The sequence below is a fragment of the Emydura macquarii genome, unplaced genomic scaffold, assembly GCF_026122565.2.
Source record: "Emydura macquarii macquarii isolate MOO-44397 ecotype Brisbane River unplaced genomic scaffold, CSIRO-AGI_Emac_v2 contig_629, whole genome shotgun sequence".
Taxonomy (NCBI): domain Eukaryota; kingdom Metazoa; phylum Chordata; order Testudines; family Chelidae; genus Emydura; species Emydura macquarii.
In genome coordinates this window covers 9489536-9510794 of record NW_027130766.1, presented here as the reverse complement: position 1 = coordinate 9510794, position 21259 = coordinate 9489536, and the positions used below count along the sequence as shown (strand labels likewise).

The following is a 21259-nucleotide window of genomic DNA, read 5'->3' as shown; positions in this document are numbered from 1 at the left end:
AGAGATGAAAAAAATCAGCATTCTGAGACCACAGCAGCTTTGAACTCCGAGCAGGGAGTGGAATGAGAGAACTATGGCGGGCAGCATCAGCCAGCCAGGGGCACTGCTGCTGAGCTTTTCAACAACACATGGAAGAAAGGGCCCGTGTCTTTCCTCCTCTGGTCTCCAGCTTCAGCCTAGTGAAAGGGGCCAGGTGGAGAGCCCTGGCACATGCACACTAGCCCTAAAACAGCAGGCAGCAACGCAAGCTTCTCCCACACGTCAATCCTGGCCCTCCCCACTGAGAGTGACACCCTCATGCAGACACAGCCCCAGGAGGGAGAGATGGAGACACCCACGACAGAGATCTGCAGCTATGGCCCAAGGAAGAAGCTCCAGGCACCAGCTACCTAGAGTTGGAGGCTCCCTGATCCCTATCCCTAGTCCCCAGTGGCCAATTTCATTCCAAATGTTTCTAGTAACTCCCATTCGCCCCACACAGGAGTGCGTAATGGGCTGTGTAAGACATGGGCCCTTTGTACTAGGCTGCTGGAGGCTAATGGGACCTCAACGCTCCACCCAGCAGCAGACTGTCTAGAAAAAGGGTGCAGGGAAAGGAACTGGACATGGCACGGGGTGGAGTGAGTGGAGGTGAAAGAGGCAGGGCCAGACCGGGACAGAGGCGAGGCAAAGCCACTGACAGAGCAGGTCTGACAACGCAGCATCACACAAGGGTCCTACTTAAGAATTCAAAGTACCTGTATTTTAATTTCTTGACATGGTAAAAGTTTTACATACGTTCATCTGGCAGGGAAAGTTGAACAGTCCAACAAATAAAAAGGAATCAGTACAAAGAAACACACTGGGAAGATGCTGCTTCCAGGCAGCAGCTAAGACGCAGTTGGTTTGTTACTGAATATTTATTAACGGGAAGACGAAGATTTGACTTACTACAAACAACAACGAAGGAGTCTATCAACAGGGCCAGGGGCCCTCCGCACGAAGAGCAGCCCCTGGGAAACCAGCAAGAGACAATGCGGCTCTTCAGCATAGAAGAAACAAAAGCAACGGAACTCAAGAGGGAAGGAAAGGAAGTTCATTCCACTTCTCACGACTAACAACTATAAGGCTACTGCACAAGAAGTTACAGATGCGACAGTGAGACCCCTGGAAACTTCAGGGCTCCTGGACCAGCTGACCCAGCATTCCCCTGAAGGAGGGTGAAGTAAAAATACCATAAATAAGAACTTTTAGAAGGAGTCTGCAGCGTTATGAGCCCATTTCCCACACATACAAAAGCTGACAATGCAACCGCTCATTTCCCAGGGGTTTGCATGGACCATGAAACGTTCCAATGGCCTTAGAGGAGTTACTGGGGACAAGAGAAGGAACTGAGGTACCTTTCGTGGGGCAGTGGGGAGGGGACAACTAAGGGACGGACAACAAGGTTTTGATACTGATCTGCTGTGGTTGCTTTTGGCCATCCTCATCCCAATAGATCAGCCGTCGCAGCCAGCCTGCCCCCCCGTCGCCCCGTACACCAGCAGGGGACTGTGTCAAACCTGCTAATTTCTTAGCATTAATAGAGACTATGAGGATTTCAAAATCTGAGCCCTGGCCTCTCCCTAACCTCATTCTGGGCAGAAACGCCCCATGCTGAAGTTGTGTGAGATGAACATTGATTTTAACCAAGGAAACTGCTCGAATAGAGACAAGAGGAAAGTTACATGGGAGCAAAAGCCTCCTGGGTGCTGCATCTGCCAGCCCAGTGGGGCGTGGCTGATGGGAACCAGCTCTGGTGACAGGTGCTCCACATAGCCCTCTGCACTGACGTAGCTGCATTTCACGAGGGAGAGGAACAAACTGGGTGGGATCTAACTGAAGATAGCTCTTTCCTGGATTGTTCTAACCTAAAAATCTCTCAATGGCGTTTTGCTGAGCATGGCTGCAGCCTGGGCCAGGGGAGCTGCCCACTCCGAAGGGACACTTCTGCCTGGGCCTACAGTTAAGCATCGGACGACTGGCAGCAGAGGCTCACTCAGAGATGGCACTGAGAGGCGGCCGGCTATTGCAGTGAGCACACACTCCCTGGGCTCAGCCTAGTGTTGAAGACACTGCATCTCCTCCATTCCCAGGGACCCCCAGGAAACCCTGCAGATGACAGATGGGCTGGGGAACCCCAGGGCTTGGTCTCTCGTCCAATTCCCACCTAGGTAGAAAGACAGGCTTGAAGGAGCATTCCTGCTGGGCAGCTGCTCGCTCTGCAGTAGCCTGTGTCCCCCATGGCAGTGGCCTGCTCAATACCAATTACTACAGGGAGGGAGAGTTCCTGAGACCTGAACAAAACCAATCACAGAAGCAGGTGAGGGTTTAACTAAGAGTGCAATACTATTTCCAGCCAGTTTCCCATCTCGATAGTCACGTAACAAACCAAGGCAATGACGGTCTTTAGTTGACTGAATAGTTCTCGAGTTCAAAGATGGACACTTAGTAGAGTGTCTCGGCGTTGCTGCTCCGAGGCCGCTTGATCTTCTCGATGTTCTTCAGGATCATATCGTGCAAAGTGACCTGGAAGGAGGAGGAGAGAGACAATGGATGCACACCTCAAGCGCGGGGAGTCCACCACTTCACGGGACTCTCGCAGTGTGCCTCAACTGAGTAACGGCTGCTCTTGGTAAAAGTTACAGCCCTTGGCCCTTCCCCGCCCCACCAGCCATTGCTCTCACTCAGTGCGGCATGTCTCCTGTCAGGCAGTAAGCACCTTAGGCAGGGCCTCGCCTGTCCGTCTGCTCTCTGAAGGGACCAGCACGTTTTGGCCACTACAAATATCACCGACCAGAGCGAGTGGGCTAACAGAACCAGGAAGGGCCTCACCATCTGGAGAGGTTGGGACTGAAAGTTCCTGCAAAGAGCACAAGGAACTGCATGCCCCTGGACTTGCCAGCACTCAGCACAGAAGCAGGAAATGCCACACACTCCAGGGCAGTGACTCGCCATTATCTCCGCTTGCTAAGAACAAAGGGAAAGTGGAGGCCCAGACCAGCTCCCTCCCAGGGCTCTATGGGGAGAATGGATCCCCAGCTGCTGCTCCACAGGGGAAGGCATGAGCTGGGGTCCCAACGCTCACTCACATATTGATTCCTCAGCTCTGATATGATTAAGCGCAGACTAATGTATTCCTTCTCGTCAATTTCTGTCACTGTGCGGCGATAATCCTCCTGTACAGAGAAGGGAGAACAAGGCTGTGAACAGTCTAAAAGCCAGGCTGCCTCTCCCTCGCGACAGACATCCCTGGCGCTCTCTTACAAAGGGAATTGTCTTTACTTCACCTCCTGAATTCCAAGGGCAGAAGGAACCACTGCGATCATCCAGTCGGACCCCCCCTGTACAGCACAGGCCAGAGACCTGCCCCACAATAACTCCCAGAGCAGAGCTTTTCAAAACACATCCAACCATGATTTAAAAATGGTCAGTGCTGGAGAATCCGTCACAACCCTCAGTAAATTGTACCAATGGTTAATTGCTCCCACTGTTAAAAATGTACACCTTATTTCTGGGCTGAATTTGTCTCGCTTCAGCTTCCAGCCATTGGATCGTGTTAGATCCTTGTCTGCTGGAGAGAAAAGCCCACGATCAAATATTTGTTCCCCATGAAGGTACTTATAGACCGATCGAGTCACCCCTTCACCTTCTCAGTCTTAAACTAACTAGACTGAGCTCTGTGAGTCTATCACTATCAGGCAGGTTTTCTAACCCTTTAATTATTCTCATGGTTTTTCTCTGAACCCCTCCAATTTACCAACATTGTTCTTGAACAATGGACACAACTGGACACAGGATCCCAGCAGCGGTCACACTAGTGCCGAATCCAGAGGTAAAATAACCTCTTCTCCTACTCAAGATTCCCTTGTTTATGCATCCCAGGATCACATTATCTCTTCTGAACAGAGCCTCACACTGGGAGCCATGTTGAGCTGATTATCCACCACAACCCCTGCATCTTTCTCTGAGTCACTGCTTCCCTGCAATCTTTGTTCCCAGATGTAGACATTTATCCACATTAAAACAGATATTGTTTGCTTGCACCGAGTTTACCAAGCAATCTAGACCACTCTGAATAAGTGACCCATCCGCATAATTATTGTCAACTGCAAACTTTATCAGTGATCATTTTATGTCATCGATAAAGATGTTAAATAGTGTAGGGCCAAGAACTGATCCCTTTGGGATCCCACTGGAAACAGACTGGCTCAATGACAAGTCCCCACTTATGTCTCAAAATGTAACTGTATCAGTTAGCCGACTGTCAATCCATTTACTGTGTGCCACATTAATTTTATACCGTTCTAGTTTTTTAATCAAAATGTCATGTGGTACCAAGTCAAACATCTCACAGAAGTCTATTACATCAATATTATTATCTTTATCAACCAACCTTGTAGTCTTACAAAAACAATACATCGTTAGTTTAAAAGGATCCATTGTCCATAAAACCATGTCGATACGTATCAATTACATTATCATCCTTAGTTCTTTATTCATCGAATCCCGTATCAGCCACTCCATTATCTCGCCTGGGACTGAGGTCAGGCTGACAGGCCTATAATTACCCAGTCCATCCGTTTACCCTTTGTATACTGGCCCAACGTTAGCTTTCTGCCAGGCTTCTGGAACTTCGCCAGTGCTCCAAGACTTATTGAAAAAAAGCAAAACCAGCATTCACAGTCCAGTGAGCTCCTCAGCCAGCTCTTTTAAAAGTCCTGCATACACATTATCTGGACCTGCTGATTTCAACATGTCTGACTTTAGTAACTGCTGTTTAACGTCCTCCAGAGATACTAGGGTAATGAAGGGTGCTATCACCATCCAATGCACCGTCTGTTTTCCCCCAAATACAGAACAGAAATATTTATTGAACAGTTCCACCTTCTCTGTATTATTACTGATAATTCTACCATTTCCATCTAGTAATGGACCAATACCATGGCAGAGTTCTTTTTTGTTCCTCATATTTTAAAACTCTAAATACACTCCTTATTGTCCTTTACTCAGCTGGCCGGAGATTTCTCCTTGTGTCCCTTTGTTTCCCTTATCAATTGTCTACAAACCCTAACTTCTGATTTATATTCATTACTATCAGCTTCCCCTTCCCTTCCCTTGAGAGAAGCCAGATCCTTCCATCCCTGCAAGCTGCCCCCCAATGGGTTCCTAGCCACCCTCCACGCCTGCACAGGACTCCTGGCAGCTGCTACTTAAGGGAGTCAGTGATAGAAACAGCCAGGAGAGGGCTATCCAAGGAAACAGAATGACCGTTCACTCTCCCCAACCCCACCAAATGCTCAGCAAAGAGATGCTCCACTTACCACGTGAGGGTATTTTGCTATTTTGGAAACCAGCTTTGCCCTCGTGATATAGTATCTGGAAGGGAAGGAAGGGGGTGGGTTTAATAATCAGATAAATGGCAAAGCAATGTTCCCAGGCTGGCCTTAGCCAGGGGCCTCAAGTCCTCACCCAGACGCATTCAGCCTCCTCAGGGGAGGACGCAGTGAAAGCGCTCAGAATCCTGCCCACCTACCTAGAAATCTGGTCCAGATATGAAGCTGCCTCACTCTCCACAGTCCGCAGCTCAGCCACTGTCTCCTCCTGCAAGGAAGCCAAGGATGCAGCGTGAGCTTCACAGCAGAAGCAGAACCTCCAACCCCACCCAGGCATGCAGCCACCCAGGGTCAAGCAGACCAGTCTCTGGCCATCTTTAAAGTTGCTCCCTCTACTGATCAGGGTTGAAACGGATACAGGTCTCAATCTCAGTCAGTTAGCAAAAGTTACAGGAACAGAGGAGCCAGCAGGAATCATCAGACCAGAAATCCTGGCCATAATGACCCCCTGCACTAGCCATGCAGCCCTAAGAATTTAGTCTCTCTTGCTCAGAGGACCAGCAACCCAGTGCCTGGGAGATTCACGGACTAAAGCAATGCAAAACTTCACACAACTGCCCTGACCCTGCCAGGTTAGGATCCTGGCTGGAACAGGCTGTCTGCAGCACACAGCCTCCCTCAAACTTAGCTCGGCTTCACTGGGTCTTGCAAGACTAGGGCTGGCCCCATAGCCTCTGAGCAGAGTGACGGCTCTGGGCACTCTCTGTCCCTCCCTCCTCTCAGAGGCCAGGGAAGGATTCAGATTTCAAGACCAAAACTAGCCCAAACTCTCCCTCAAAGAGAGATGTGGGGAGGCAGAGCCACGTGGATCTAATGAGAGGCCCTGCAGGAGCCCAAGATGCCCTTGTGTCTGGGGCACTGGTGTCCCTGCACTTTCCACATAAAGAAGCCACATGGCCATGGGTTGCCTTACCTGAATAGAAACACCAAAGTTGTTTCCATCTTCTATCCTGGGGATCAGAAGCTGCACCCACATTTTGACCTGGAGGGATGGAAAGTGACATCGTAACTGAGTGCAGATGGCACTGGAGGGAGCTGCCTTTAAATCATGACCTTTTATCAGGAGCCCTCAGAAACTATTGCTCAGGCAGCTCATCCCAAGACAGTCTCAGGGCCTGGATCATGCGGTGATTTGGGGGCAGGTCCTGATGTCTTGACCACTCCTGTGACACCTGTGCTGGGAACCTATGACATACACCCAAGCATTAAGGGAAGCTTCTGTCCTTATTGCCAAGAAGGCTAAGGGCACATTGGGCTGCATTCGTAGGAGCATTGCCAGCAGATGAGGGAAGTGATTATTCCCCTCTATTCGGCACTGGTGAGGCCACATTTGGAATATTGTGTCCAGTTTTGGGCCCCCCACTCCAGGAAGGATGTGGACAAATTGGAGAGTCCAGTGGAGGGCAACAAAAATGATGAGGGGGCTGGAGCACAAGACTTATGAGGAGAAGCTGAGGGAACTAGGCTTGTTTAGTCTGCAGAAGAGAAGAGTGAGGGGGGATTTGATAGCAGCCTTTAACTACCTGAAGGAGGGTTCCAGGGAGGATGGAGCTAAGCTGTTCTCGGTGGTGGCAGATGACACTAGGAGAAATGGTCTCCAGTTGCAGTGGGGGAGGTCTAGGCTGGATATTAGGAAAATGTTTTTCACTAGGGCTTGGTCTACACTTACCTCCGCAATTCGGCAGCAGTCGACGGGAGTTACGCAAAGAACTTGCGTAACTGCCGTGCTTCTCTTCTGCGCGCCGTCTTCATGCACTGCGCCACTTGCGGGGGTGGATTAACAACATCGACTTCTGGATCGACTGAGCGGGTCTTCACTGACCGCTCAGTCGATCCAGATAAGTCAATCTGACGGTGGCGACTTTGCTGCTGTCAGTGTAGACATTGCCTAGGAGGGTGGTGAAGCACTGGAATGGGTTACCCAGGGAGGTGGTGGAATCTCCATCCTTAGAGATTTTTAAGGCCTGGCTTGACAAAGCCCTGGCTGGGATGATTTAGTCGGGGTTGGTCCTGCTGTGAACAGCGGGTTGGACAAGATACCTCCTGAGGTCCCTCCCAACCCTCATCTTCTGTGATTCTGTCACTTGGTTCTACCACAGCCACATTCAGCAAGTAGCTGCCACGGGTGTGTCTCGTGCCGTGCAGCATCACAGAGATGCACGCCCTTCCAATCAAAGGACTCTCAGAAGAGAGCTAGCATGAGGGCCACAGTGAGAACGCCCTTCCCAGGGGCTGGAATGAGGGCAGCTGTATGTGTGTTTGGGGGAAATGCCATTTCTCTTTGCTCGCACCTGCCCCTTTGAGCAGCATCCTGTTCAGAGACCACGAGAAGTGGGGTTGGGGGAGTAGGGGAAGGGTCCTACATTTACCTATCCTATAGGTAGGATGGAGGCCTAGTCCACTCTTTGTCAGGGGTTCTCACAGACCCACACTCTGGGGCAGGAATTCGGACAGCTGTGTCTGGGGGCTGATCTCTGTCCAGCCCCGTGTGCAGCGTACTCAGACCCACACCCACCGTGTTGCACTTCTCAATCAGCAGCCTGATCTCTGGCTTCACTTTCTCAATGATGTCCACTAGCTGCTGGTTGCTCTTCAGCATCCCATTGGGCATCACAAACACTTTGGTACCTAGCGCCAGAGGAGAAAGGTCAGTTATTCACAGCAACTCAGGTCAGACAGCCAGCTCCGCGTGTGTTCTAACCACCCTGGACAGCTGTAGGACAGGGATATTTAACAGGCTGTTACAGAGACTACCACACAGGAAGGGGAAGAGAGACAAGACCTATGAAGAAACCCAAACTGGAGTAACAGGGTGCAAAAGGCCCTCCCTGAGCCACACGCAGGAGCTGCCTCTGTTTCAGCGCACCATGAGGTCTGGCAGTTCCCTCCTTCCAGGAAGATGCCATGTGGCTCTAGCTTAAAGTGCAACACGGAGCTCCTGCTCCCCACATCAGCGCGCCAGTGCTGAGGAGCAGTATCCAGTCTCCTGGGAGAGGCCGAACTCTGCTCAGCAGAACTGCTATTGGGCTCCTCCAGGACTCAGTCAAATGCAACTGCTTTTAAGAGGAAACACGCAGGGGTCTGGGTAGGGCAGTGGCAGTCAAGATAGACAGGTGGGGCATGTGCAATTTCATACCCCTAGGCATGGAGCGCTGGCTCAGCGGGCAGGCAGCAGCACAGAGACTTGGGGACTCTTACCCTGGAAGGTCTCTTCACAGTCTTCCAGCTTCCTCTTTTTCATATTTGGCTAAAATACACACACAACAAAATGTTTTACTCTCCAACTATCCATGACCTAGAGCGACATCACCGAGGAAAATCCTTACAGAACATCTTCTACAGTCCTGATTTCAGAGCAACCTTCCCCCTCAAGCTGGGGGAGAGTCACAGAGCAAAATGTAGCACTGCCTCCAGCAGGAATCCAGGAGCTTCAGAGACCAGTTCTCACATACTTACGGGCAGCTGCGGCCTCTCATCAACAGGGAACAGCCTAATTGAATACACAGCAAGCCATGCAGGTTTAATTAATGTCAGCTGGTACCGTAGCCAACAGAGTAATCTTACCCCGTCCAGTCCATCATGGCTGTTAGTAAGAAGGATCGGGTCAGGGACAGGGAGGTTCATGTCTGAGTGGATCTGGGTGAGATCATGAATGTTCAGGATGGGCTCCTGGAAAGTAACAAGAAATCACATATAAATCTAACAACTCCTGTCATGTTAATCACCAGAAAATGGGAGACTCCAGATCTCAGGTTTCATCCACCCACCAGAGAAGTGAGAACAGAGGCAGGTATGAAAATGGGACTGAGAGGCAAGGAAAATGGACTGTAGGTTTGGGACCAGACCCATCAGGTTTTTATACAGTGCCCAGCACAACAGGGCCCTGATCCTGATAGGTTCCATACACAATCACAGTGTAAGAAAGGATGGTCCAGAAAGACTTCACGTGCAAGAAAAGCGAGTGAAAACCTGTAACCCATAAGAGAAAGTGGCCAAGTCTGTCTAGGACTAATGGCATTCAAAGGGGTATAAAGCAAGTCTGGGCCACTGCTTTTCCGATTTTTATCCCGTGTTTTACCCTCTGCTCTGACTAAAGACAAGCCCTCCCCAGGGTCAGGGTTGCAGGCTGGAGACTGAAGCAAGTGGGGAAGCAGGCAACAGAACATATTTTACCTTAAGGAACCCATCAAGCTCTAACAACTTCTTTGGGAAAAAGTTTGCCACCAAGTCTTCAGCCTGAATGAGAAAGAGCAGCAAATGGTTACATGAGAGCAGCGCCCCAGGTGCCTCACCTCTGCACTTAGCCAGCACGCAAGGACACCATGGAAACAAAGGCTACTGTAAAAGGCCAAGTGTACAGCTCTGTTCAAAGGCAGGAAAAAACTGCAGAGGGAGTCAAACTCTCCGATTTGAAGGCTGAGGATCCCTGGCAGCCCTCCACTCCAAGGGTCAGGAGAACAACAATCAGTGAGTGCCAGCAAGCAGATGCAAAGGAGATTTCTGTTGCACCTCAGAGATCACAGCACAATCCAACGAAAGCTATAATCCCAACATGGCGATTACTCGGCCCCCACGTGCCATTCCGGGGAGATGGGAGTGGACTCTTACCTCACTTGTGATCCGCTCCCTGAAAGAGTCAACCTAGGAAAGAGGAAAGCAACAGCTCAGAATAACTGTTCCCAAAGAGCACAGTTCACAGCCAGCCTCAGTTCTTCTGATTAAGGTTAACATTTTGCCATGGTTATTTTAGTAAAAGTCACGGACAGGTCACAGGCAGTAAACAAAAATTCATGGAGGCCATGCCCCATCTGTGACTTTTACTAAAAGTAATGGGGGGAGGGACTGACATGGGATGACGAGAGGTGGGGAGATGTGCCCGTGCCCTGCTGTGGGAAGGAGGGGAAGAGAAGGGGAGGTCCAGCACCTGCCACCCATGGGGCTTGGAGCTCCAGGTGCCCCCACGACCCTCCACCGTGACTTCTGTGACATAACATAGCAGCCCGGGGGTGCCATGCACTGGGCCAGAGGCAAAGCCTCGGATATTCATTCCACAGATACGGATTCATCCCCTGCCTCAGAACTGGGATCTCAAAGGGTAGCTCTCTTACAGGTGTACATTGCTAGCCATCAGGAATGTAATAAAAAGCTTGAAAACCAGTGTAAGATGTAATTGCCCCTAGGCCCTATGCCCATCTGCTGACGGGCCTCAAACAATAGCTGAGAGGAATGAGCTGACCTACTCATCTTAATGGGCTTCCACGGAAGTCTGAAGATGACAGCATGAAAACTGGAAATGCGGGGCCAGCATTAAAAAATGAACATTAAAAACTGACCCTAAAATTAAGCAGTGGAGCCACCCCCTGCCCGTCCTAGCCATGCCATATTGACTCCAATAAGAAACCCTGTTTTCAGAATTTATCTGAAGCTCCAAGAGTCTCCTGAGTGCCCTGAATTTGTGGACCTTGACGCAGAATTTAGGTCCAGTTTGCCATGGAGCATGCAGAGCTGCAGCACAGGGTAAGTGGCCTGTACCAATACCACCCCTTTCACAATGGAGAGCCGGGTGCGAGTGATACTGTAGAGGGGCAGGTGGCCAAACAGCAGCCTCTCCACTCCCTTCCCCACCGGGCTAATAGGAAAGAGGAGAGCCTTTTATGATGTAATTATTGCCAACTGCTGAAAGGCCTCCAGCCTCTAGATGTTCCAGGCAGAATCTGTTGTTCCAGAGCAGGGGAAAGTCCCAGTTTGTCAGAACTCAGTAACCCCAGTAAATAGAGCCCATGCTGGCCGTGCAGGGACAGCAACTCTAACACTCTCCCATCCCTGCATTGCTACGCTCGGTGATGGAGAACACATCAGCTGCTGTGGCAAGTGAAGCACAACCAGAGGCTGAAGTCGCTGCGGCTAGAGGGACAAGGCAAAAAGTGCATTCCAGCCTCAGAAACATGCACATGATGCTCGTGGCATCTACAGAGCTCTCTTGGACTGGAACTTTGGTTGCCACCAGCCAAACTTCACCTTGGCTGAATATCCAGGGCCATCCTAAATACTCATTTTCAAGTGCTATGACTAATTATGCCTAGCCTGTCTCCTTTATCTGGCTGTTAAGCTGATTTGGTCCAGCTAATGTCTGGCTTGATTTATTGTAAAGCAGAAATGCAGCGGAACAGCTGCCCATCTGAAGCAATGGAAGAACAGAGTAACCGCACCCCCTCCCATGCAAGTGGCTACTTTTGCACTCACTCACATGCATGTGCTGCAAGGCATATTCATTTTGCTTAGCTTTAGGCCAGGTGGGTTTTTATTCTTACGCCAGACACTTTCTTCACTCTTGTGGTCTGAATGATAGTGTGAGGTCTCACTGTTCCCTGAGGGGGTGGAGGGGCTGGCGTAACTGATTACTTGTGTAAGAAGCTCCTCGTTGCCATGGCAGTAAATGCTATCAGTTACTAAAATGTTTTGCCCTTGTTCTCACCCCACGTGAGGGTCCCATCAATTCAGTTCCCTTCTCATGGCAGAGAAGCAGGCATGCTCCCCAACGATGAGAGGATTTGTTGGTTGCCAGCAAAGAACCGAGAACTAAACATTCCCTGGCTCAAAAACACAGGACAGCAGAGTAACAGCCAGGCCAAGAATCTGAAGTCACGTGCAGTTTGGTAATGCCCCTTTAAATAACCCATCTGAAGGCTAGACAACGTAAAATGCAAGTAGTTTTGGGTCCTACACATGATCTTGAGCCTCTGGCCAATTTGAGGTGTGACAACCACTTTCATTATTTTTAAAAAGAACATTTTACTTTCCTGTTGCTGCATGACCAACCCTACACACAGGCAAACTGATTGACTATAGCAGGGAACAGTGGTACCAACCATGCGCAAAGCACAAACGAGCAAAGGAAACAAAACAGGACAAATGCCAGGCTTTCCATTTTCATAATCTGAGGTGTTGCTCTGACAATAGAAGGTGCGATACATTGCAGTCACAGTGAAATTTGAAGTTGACTGTGTCCTTACGAGTATTTCAGAGAACAATCTAGAGGCCCTCTGAATACAGAAGAGGGGGTGACTTGGAGCGGGTAAGGGGTTTTGCAGGCTCAGATCTATTCTAGAGCACCCAAATCTACAATCCGAGGAGTGCACTGAACAATAACTGGGTCGCTCATCTAACCCCAGTGACAATCCCCTTCGGCATTCTCCCCAAATCCTCAGGCTTAGGCCAGCATTCCCATACTGTAGATGCCCCCACCTAAACGGCCCAGAGAAGTGAATTCCTTGACAAAGCAGCAAAATATTTAACATTGGCTGCCATTATCTATCGAATAAAAACAAAAAGTAGCAAGCAAGTGCACATGGTTCCCCATCCTGAGCAACAGGGCAGCCTGCCCAGACATTTCAGGGTCTATCTGCGCTCAGCTGTGTCAGTGCATTGCTGTGGTGTAGACACTTTCTCTACTTTAATCGGTTTTTCTGTTGATGCTATTAATCCAGCTCTCTGAGAGGTGGTAGCTAGTCAATCCTGCAAGAATTCATCTGTTGACCTCGCAGCTCCTACAGCGGAGGTTAGATGGACCTAACTGCAGCACTCAGTGAGCACAATTTCACAACCTAATTTTTAAGTGTAGACCCCTCAGGCCTCTTTGCACTCCAGGGCAAGCAGGACCCAAGCTCTGTGGGACGCGGGCAGGTGCAGCAGGCTGGAAATTCTCAGGCAGGGTCAGGGCTAGTAAAGCAAAGGTCAGCGTTGAATTAGATACAGCAAAAAGGAGGCAGCCAGTGAATCAGCCCCTCCCCCGGGGCTAGTCATTTGGCCACCAACAAAACTGTACTTCGGGGGCTCCCCACAACAAATTCTACAGAGCAAAGAGGGGCCTCCTTGACTTGCTCCGGGTCCTAAGCAATGGCTTGGTCCCTTCCCCCTAGGGCCAGCTGTGGCCAGGGCGCTGGCGGCGGGACGGGAGAGGGTCCTCCGCCCCTAGCAGGCAGGCTGGATCTGCAGACGCAGCGGGGTTCGTGCTGCGGGGCCGGGGCCGCACGAGGGCAGGGAGCAGGTTGGACTGGCCATCGGTAGGCTTCAGAGTAAACGCCGCCGGCCGCACTAAGCCAGCGCCCGCGCGCCCGCCCGCTCCTGGGGGCCGCAGCCTCCTTCCGCCCCGCGGGCCGGGCTCGAGAGAGGAGCACGTGGGGGGGGTCAGGGGCCGCACGAGGGCGGGGCGGGGCTACGCGGAAACCCCTCAGCGGGGGGGGGTGCGGCGGCCGCACGGGCGGGGGGCGGGGACCCGGCGGCGTCGCTACCTTCAGCTTCACTTCCGGGTCCACCTTGAGCAGCGAGGCCATGGCGGGGCTGGGCCGCGGCGGGGCGGGATCTCGGGCCGGGCGCCCCCGGGTCTCGCTCTCCTTCGGGTTCCGTCTCACTCGCTCGCTCGCTCGCGCCCGAACCACCGGCTTCGCCGCCGCCGGAACTGACCTCACAATAGCCCCCGCCAATCGCCGAGGTCTCCCTGCCCCCACGTGACCATTGTCCCAGGCGCGCATGCGCAGAATCAGTCACCAGTCGCTGGGAAGTCCCGCCCCCTCCCCGGTCTTCAGACAGCCGCGAGGGAGCGAATAAAGATGGCCACCTCGACCCTTCCCCTGCCTGCTCGGACTTCCGGCGTTCTTATGACGTCATACCCTGGCGCCGACGCCCCACGCGGAAGCCGCAGGTCCTGCTTGGTTAGTGAAGCGCAGGAGCTTTAATTCTCCCTTTTAAAGGCTGCGTTTTATTATCTTCCAGGACCTACCGCAAAGGGATCAGCCAGGCCCAGCCTCCGCCCCCCGGGTGGGTCCTTGGCCGCCCGCAGCAGCGCTGCCCGTGGGGCCGGGGCCGGGAGCAGGGGCGCGGCGCTGGCGATGGGCAGCATCAGTGCGCTGAGCGCCCAGCACCTGCCGCAGCCCCTCGGCCGCTTGCAAGGCCCTGGCGCGGGCCGGGCTGTGCGTTGCCCCGGCGATGGGCAGCGCGGGCTGGGAGGGACCCCCGAGCAGCGAGTAACGCGCCCTGCGCCCGCCAGCCCGTGCGTGCAGCGCAGCGCAGCCCCACAGGCCTAGCGCAGCGCGCACAGCTCAGGGCGGGTGTGCGGGAGATTCGGGTACTAGCAAAACATCCGCCCTAGGAAGCTCCTGTGGCTCGCGCAGCGCTGTGAGTGCCGCGGTGCGACCCGCAGCGCCGGGCTCGCTGCTCTGCCACCCCCAGCGTCCGTGCACAGAGCGCCTAGGGCAGCTCCGTCCTGTCCCGGCGGCGGCAGTGCCCTGACGCGGTACAGACAGCCTGTCTCGCTCCCCGTGGGAGGATGTTTTACTTAGGGCTGGGCCTGCTGGGAACGGCCCCTCCTGGCCGTGGGCTGGGCTCCGCTCCTCCACAGGGCGTGCTACGGCCCTGACTCGGGTTCTGCTGCTCTAGGAAGGGGCTGGGCTGGGCCAGGCCCATCGCTCTCCTAAGTGGCCGTGGCCGTGGCCGTGGAGCGCATCATCAACCGCCTCGCAGCCGAGCCACGTGTCCCCGGGCCCGGCCTGCTGGTGCGGGCCCACCCACTGCGGCGCACACTCCGCCTCCGAGTCCACACCGGCTCCGCTTCACCCGGGGCGTACTCCGTTAACCCCCGCCCGCCTCCCCACATCGCCCTTCCCCCTCCCCGCTAGGGGCGCTGCCGGCCGCGGAAAGGACGTTTCCTGCCTCGGTGCGGTCACCCGCGTCACTTCCCGCATGCACTGCGCAGGCCCGGAAGTGGCGTAGACGATGTTTGGGTCCGGGCTCGGCGGGCGAGCCGAGCGGGCCGCGAGCCCGTTTCCGCGCTAGGAGCCGGCTGGGCGGCCTCGGAGCGGCGGGGGAGAGCGGAGCCCCCTGGCCCGGCAGCCCGGGCTGGAGGAAGCGGGGCCCGGGGCGCTGCCCGCGGGCATGGAGGGCTCCAAGTCCCTGGCGTGCACCATGCAGGTGAGCTTCGTGTGCCAGCGCTGCAGCCAGCCGCTCAAACTGGACACGTCCTTCAAGATCCTCGACAGGGTCACCATCCAGGAGCTGACAGGTACGGGGCCAGCGGGTCTGCGAGCCCGGGGGGGCGGGCTTCATTGCCTGGGCAAGGACCCGGGCTGGGCTGGGCTGGGCGAGGGGGTAACAGGGCAAGGACCCTGGTCGGGATGGTCCTGGGGATCGCAATGCCGAGCAGCCTGGTTCCCCACAAGGGCTGCTCTCGGCACAGCTTGTCTGAGCTTATCGGGCAGTTCGGAAGATTCCTGGGGGGTGTTTAGGGAGGCAGCGTGGAATGACCGGGGAGGGGCTGTCTGGAATTCAGTAGGACGGGGGTTAGCGCTCAACTCTTTGTGGAAGAAAACGGCTGGGATGCCCCCAACTGGGACCTCGACATTAGCACTCAGTTCATTCAGAAAGCTTCATTGTTTAATGTGCAGGATTTCTTCAGTCCTCTAGTAATGGTTGTTCTTTGTTCAGCTCCCTTACTTACCACAGCTGTGGCAACACCAGGAGATCTTCATGAAGAAGAGACCAACTTAACAGAGGTAAAAGGTTTGGGTTGGATTGAATCTCTTCATTCCTTTATCAAAGGTCCTGTAATAAAGCTAGTTTGTCTTTCGGAGGCTACAGGTTAGCCTGAGCTTCAAGTGGGAATAATTGTCCTGTGGGAATAATTCTTCTTTTGAAAGAGAACCCCAAAGGAAGCTAATTCAATTATTTCATGTCATGACTGCCATTTGATTGCCTAATGCTGTGTTGCCTTAATTTCCAGGAAGCCTTCACAGAAAACCGTCAGGATGGTGTATCCAGAAGATTCATTCCTCCAGCCAGGTATCACTTGGGGTTTGTTCCCCATCCCAGTGTGTTTGCAGTAAATTTTCTGAAACACTGAGGAGTCTCATGCTTCTACATGGATCCATCTCTAGTAGACCACCACAATGAAAGGCATTGTGACTGCTGGTGTTCATTAACATTTATTCTGAACTCATTCTTTATGTATCACACACTCCACTGGAGTACATGAAAGCCCAAAGAACTCCCATATGGGGAGGGATCCCTGTGTCTTGGATGTTTTGGGTGCAGGTGGTTGACCATAGAAGTCATGCATTAAGCACAGATTCTCCCGCGGTGAACCTCACCAGGGCTTATGCTGAGATCTTGAGTTTCTTTTGGCACTTGGGGTACACAGTTGATCAAGTGGGTCCCAAAGCCTTTTTTCAATCCATTCTGTTCAGGGCTTTGCCATTCTCACTCCACCCCACCTCCCCTTTCATGTAGCAGTTCTAACTTCTGCATTCTGTTGCTCTTGGGACATTATTTACCAACTAAGGGGTGCCACAAACTAACACCTGTGCACTGCCATTAAGACTGTGCCAACCTCCCCTTGACGTCCATGTAAGCTCAGCGTATATAGATAGATGAACCTTTGTGCAGTCCTTTCCCTCTGATTCTTGAACAAGACATCAGATTTAAAAGTGCACTGGAGGTGTCCCTGTGAGGAAGCTTTGGGACAGTGTCCCACAGTGAGAACTTCAGTGATGTCCTGACATTCATCAGTTTACAACAATAAAATCCCTTTCTCTTTAAGAATGATGTCAACAGAAAGTGCCAACAGTTTCACTCTGATTGGAGAAGCTTCTGATGGGGGAACCATGGAAAATCTCAGCAGAAGACTGAAGGCAAGTCCTTTGCTGACTGACTAGATGTACTCTTATACTACATTCAAGTTCTTTGGGGAGCTTTGCAAGTTGGAGTTGTAATTCTTATTTCTAGCTTTCAAATATTTGTGTAGAAGAATAAAGATAAACAAGCTTAAAGTCTGTTCACTTTACCAAGCTTGAGCTGTGAAAAATGGCACGTTCTCTTAGGGGACACAAATCTGTCCATTGAAGACTTGGTTTTTCATTTAATGTTCAGCAGAACCTGGAGCAGACTCTATTTTCTATACTAAGAGTGAACTCTTTCTCTAGGTGACTGGTGACCTTTTTGACATTATGTCAGGACAGACAGACGTTGACCATCCTCTGTGTGAGGAATGCACGGATACCCTTCTAGACCAGTTAGATACACAACTCAATATCACAGAGAATGAATGCCAGAATTATAAGTAAGTGATTCATTACTGAACTGCTGGTGCACTCCATTGTCACTTCCAGTAGCCTTAGTCTGAAGGGCACTTGATCACTTAATCATCCATATAAAGAAGTCCCTGAACTGAGCATTTGGTAATTCTCCAAATCTCATCCTTTGAGAATTGCCTTAAATATCCTTTTAGAATTGCCTTAAATATCCTTTTGTAACCATCTGTAGACGATGTCTGGAAATTTTGGAACAAATGAATGAGGATGATAAGGAGAAGCTGCAGATGGAGCTGAAAGAACTTGCTTTGGAAGAGGAGAGACTGATCCAGGAGCTGGAGGAAGTAGAAAAGAACCGCAAGATGGTGGCAGAAAACTTTGAGAAAGTCAGGGCAGAAGCAGAGAGACTGGATCAGGAGGAAGCCCAGTGAGTCTTAGCCAAATTCTATTTCACACTAGCAGTGACAAATATGAACCAGTGGGTGTATCGGACTGGGTTGTGGTAAACATGTATTGTACTGCTAATGACCCACAAATACTGTCTGGGTACAAGTGGCTTCCTCTATTACAAATTGGAGGTCTGGAACCGTTTAGTTAGTTTTGACCTAGGTTTGAATGAGCCACAGAACCTGAACTCTCCTCTCTCCATAGAGAGGGTTGCTCTGGGGTAATGGTGTGTGTAGAAGTTAATCTCTTGTTGTCCTGTGCTGTTGGTAGCTTTCTAATTGTTGCTGTTTGAAGGTATCAGAAGGAATACAGTGAATTCAAGAGACAGCAACTGGAGCTGGATGATGAACTGAAAAGTGTTGATAACCAGATGCGCTATGCCCAGATCCAGCTGGATAAACTGAAGAAAACCAATGTGTTCAATGCAACTTTCCACATCTGGTAATGTACGCTCTGGGCTACAGGGGTAGAGCTGCTGAAAGATCAGCTTTCAGGAATCTGCATTACAGCATCATTGCCAAAACAGTAGCCTGGTTTTTGGCAACTTAAGTGCTAACTAGGGCTGAACTCTACCTCTCAGCTGAGAGTAGGCAATCAGATCTCATGGTGGCAGCTGAAAGGGCAGTAAAGGAAACATGCCCTACCCAGCCTATGTGTGGAGATTTGCAAACGTGAGAGCAGCTGGCAGATGCTTTCACATAGGCTTCCAGACCCAGGACCCCATGCACCCCAGTGCTGAGCCCTAACTGAACAGCTCTGCTTGAGCTCTTGCATTTGCCTTGTTGAATCCCAAATTTCAGAGATAATACAAGCTTTTCACTTGTGTCTTTGAGCTCCTTAGAGACTCGATGGCTTGCAGGATTATCACCTTGCATTACAGTACCAGTGGGCTTAGAGCCCTGTTGTGCTGGGTGCCACAGACCCAGTCCCTGCCCCACAGAGCTTATTTACACCTTTTCCTCTTAACACAGGCACAGTGGGCAATTTGGGACAATTAATAACTTCAGGCTTGGCCGCCTCCCCAGCGTCCCTGTAGAATGGAATGAGATCAACGCAGCTTGGGGACAGACTGTGCTACTGCTTCATGCCCTTGCTAACAAGATGGGCCTGAAATTTCAAAGGTAAGAGCAATACTTTATACACCTCGTACTGGTTCTCATGCTATGGGCAAAGGTACTCAGACTTACGGGCCTTTTCTTTTAGATACCGCCTCGTTCCCTATGGAAACCATTCATATTTAGAGTCCCTCACAGATAAATCAAAGGTAAGAAAATCCAAGAGGAATCTGCCTGGAATGCTAAATTCCCTCCATTCATGCTAATAGGAGTGAGCAGAAAATGTAAATCCTACCATTCACGATTAAATCTTATTACCGGCTTAATACAGTTGTTGCTGTAACTGCCTTACCTCCGGTATTTTGTACTTCACTGGGAGAGGGGGCGGGGGTGTGCGCAAGGAAGCAGAGGAGGTGCTTGGCCTTATATAAAAGCCATTCGTCTGGTGAATGATGGCTATTATGAGTAGTTTAAGGACTGGAAAGCAGTGTGGCTTGGCTCTTGAAGTCAGAGGATCCCTAGGGCCATGTGCTACACTGGGGTGAGAATCTCTAAAATGGAGTCTCTCCAGGGTGCTTACAAGTAACTTCTCTCTTGCAGGAGTTGCCCTTGTATTGTTCTGGAGGTTTAAGGTTCTTTTGGGACAATAAATTTGATCATGCCATGGTGGCATTCCTGGACTGCGTGCAGCAATTCAAAGAGGAGGTTGAGAAAGGCGAAACTCGCTTTTGTTTGCCTTACAGGTAAATGTCACCATCTAACCTACTTCTGTAACATAGTGCATGCTAGCGTATTCAGCTCTACCCTGCTCCTGCATCCCGACCCACAGCATTCTTTGCTGTTCCAGGCCTTCCTTATTTTCAGTGAACCCTCAAATCATCTGATGGTTCTGTGATGTGCATGAGTGGGGAGCAGCACAGAACCATGTCCCTGGCTTTGTCCCTTTTGACCTAAATGGGAGTTAAAGCTAGTTCCTCGGAGATGAAAGGCCTCTGCATATTTTTTAAAGCTGTATTTTTAACCTTTGTTAAAATACGGGATCAGACCATGTCTTAGACAAAACGTTTAGTGCTAATATAAGATTCGTAAATCTGAGATTAAAGGGTCGGAAAATACAGTATTTGGATACTTCAAATGTCAAACCCAACTACTGGAAATACCTGCTTCGACAGCAGTGTAATGAAGCTAATTTAAATGAAGCGACAAGATTTATCCATTAGCAACTTAGAGAACAATTTAAGTTGAAATGTAAATGTGTTAATAAACCTCTGTTTGTATGATACAGAATGGATGTGGAGAAAGGCAAGATTGAAGATACAGGTGGCAGTGGTGGCTCTTACTCTATTAAAACACAGTTTAACTCTGAGGAGCAATGGACAAAAGCACTCAAATTCATGTTAACGAACCTGAAATGGGGTCTTGCCTGGGTTTCATCCCAATTTTATAATAAATGACTGAGTGTATGCATGGGTGTGTGAAGAATTTGTCCTGAGGGCTGTGGAGTGTCTGGATATTTTTTGAGAATGTCACAAATTGTCACTTAATATTAACCAGTTCCACATGTTTACAATACCAAAAATCCACAAGACACTTTAAAATTTCATTTTACAAGTAGTACATAGAAAAGCAATATGTAAAATTATGTTGTTGAGCAGAACAGACTATAATTCAGCTCTTTATGAAATAGCGGGCTAGCAAGTATCTGGAAGTTTTATAAACAAACCAGAAACTTGATGTACAGCACCAGTGGCTATTTGATGTAATCTCATTACAACTTAACAGAGAACGCAGTTTAAAAAATGAAATATTAGTGACACAGTGAATACTGTGTTGTGGGCAAAGACTATGAAAGCGCTGCCTGATCATCTTTAAAGGGTGATTAACGCTTGAAACTTAATATCTTCTCTTTAAATCAGAACTGATGAGCACTTACAACTTGGTGCCATTGAGCTTTACGGGGGTTTGATACTGTTTGTAATGAATATTTCCTGCAGTCTGTTACTGCACAAAGGTGCACTGAATAATACTATAATAAAATACTTTGTATTCTGGACAAAGTGAGTGCTTCCATTCAGTGTATACTAACTACCAAGATGTTGATCCTGAATAGCTTTCCACCCAAGTGAGATTTAAATCAAGCTTTCAAATCAGGTGGTGCTTGATTTGACTTGCACTTCCCTCCCCTGTTAACACTGGCAGATTACTTAACTTTCTTTTTTGGGGGGTGGATAACTAGAGCTGGAAGGCAGAAGGAAAAGAATAT

The 21259-nt window shown here is 50.5% G+C and overlaps 2 protein-coding genes across 3 annotated transcripts; one reads left to right on the top strand and one right to left on the bottom strand.

Moving 5' to 3' along the window:
• Positions 1-720: 720 nt before the first annotated feature.
• PSME3 (proteasome activator subunit 3) lies at positions 721-15027 on the bottom strand. Of its 2 annotated transcripts, XR_010918528.1 has the most exons (12): positions 13706-15027; positions 10023-10055; positions 9588-9650; positions 8979-9083; positions 8613-8661; positions 7930-8042; positions 6328-6396; positions 5555-5622; positions 5343-5397; positions 3111-3197; positions 2411-2547; positions 721-1189 (listed from the first exon to the last, which is right to left on the bottom strand). XR_010918528.1 is itself a non-coding variant. In XM_067541400.1 (11 exons), exons 1-11 carry the CDS (start codon positions 13943-13945, stop codon positions 2467-2469), a joined length of 963 nt encoding a protein of 320 aa, XP_067397501.1. In that variant the 5' UTR covers positions 13946-14698; the 3' UTR covers positions 721-2466. The 2 variants fall into 2 exon arrangements, 1 of the variants encoding a protein (XP_067397501.1); XM_067541400.1 differs by having other exon boundaries at positions 721-2547; positions 13706-14698.
• Positions 15028-15150: 123 nt separating this feature from the next.
• On the top strand, positions 15151-21006 carry BECN1 (beclin 1). Its single transcript, XM_067541399.1, has 11 exons — positions 15151-15471; positions 15894-15961; positions 16189-16247; positions 17005-17095; positions 17387-17523; positions 17727-17921; positions 18236-18382; positions 18913-19062; positions 19145-19205; positions 19597-19739; positions 20282-21006. Exons 1-11 carry the CDS (start codon positions 15345-15347, stop codon positions 20448-20450), a joined length of 1347 nt encoding a protein of 448 aa, XP_067397500.1. The 5' UTR covers positions 15151-15344; the 3' UTR covers positions 20451-21006.
• The last annotated feature ends 253 nt before the right edge of the window (positions 21007-21259 follow it).

Bases quoted from the DNA above. Each gene is read 5' to 3' on its own strand.
- BECN1 (XM_067541399.1), top strand. From the start codon at position 15,345: ATGGAGGGCTCCAAGTCCCTGGCGTGCACCATGCAGGTGAGCTTCGTG. The intron at 15,472-15,893 runs GTACGGGGCCAG...TTCTTTGTTCAG, and splicing joins CACCATCCAGGAGCTGACAG to CTCCCTTACTTACCACAGCT. The intron at 17,096-17,386 runs GCAAGTCCTTTG...CTCTTTCTCTAG, and splicing joins ATCTCAGCAGAAGACTGAAG to GTGACTGGTGACCTTTTTGA.
- PSME3 (XM_067541400.1), bottom strand. From the start codon at position 13,945: ATGCGCGCCTGGGACAATGGTCACGTGGGGGCAGGGAGACCTCGGCGA. The intron at 5,623-6,327 runs GTAAGGCAACCC...GCTTCCTTGCAG, and splicing joins ACTTTGGTGTTTCTATTCAG to GAGGAGACAGTGGCTGAGCT. The intron at 2,548-3,110 runs GTGAGTGAGCGT...TCCTCCTTCCAG, and splicing joins CAGAGCTGAGGAATCAATAT to GTCACTTTGCACGATATGAT.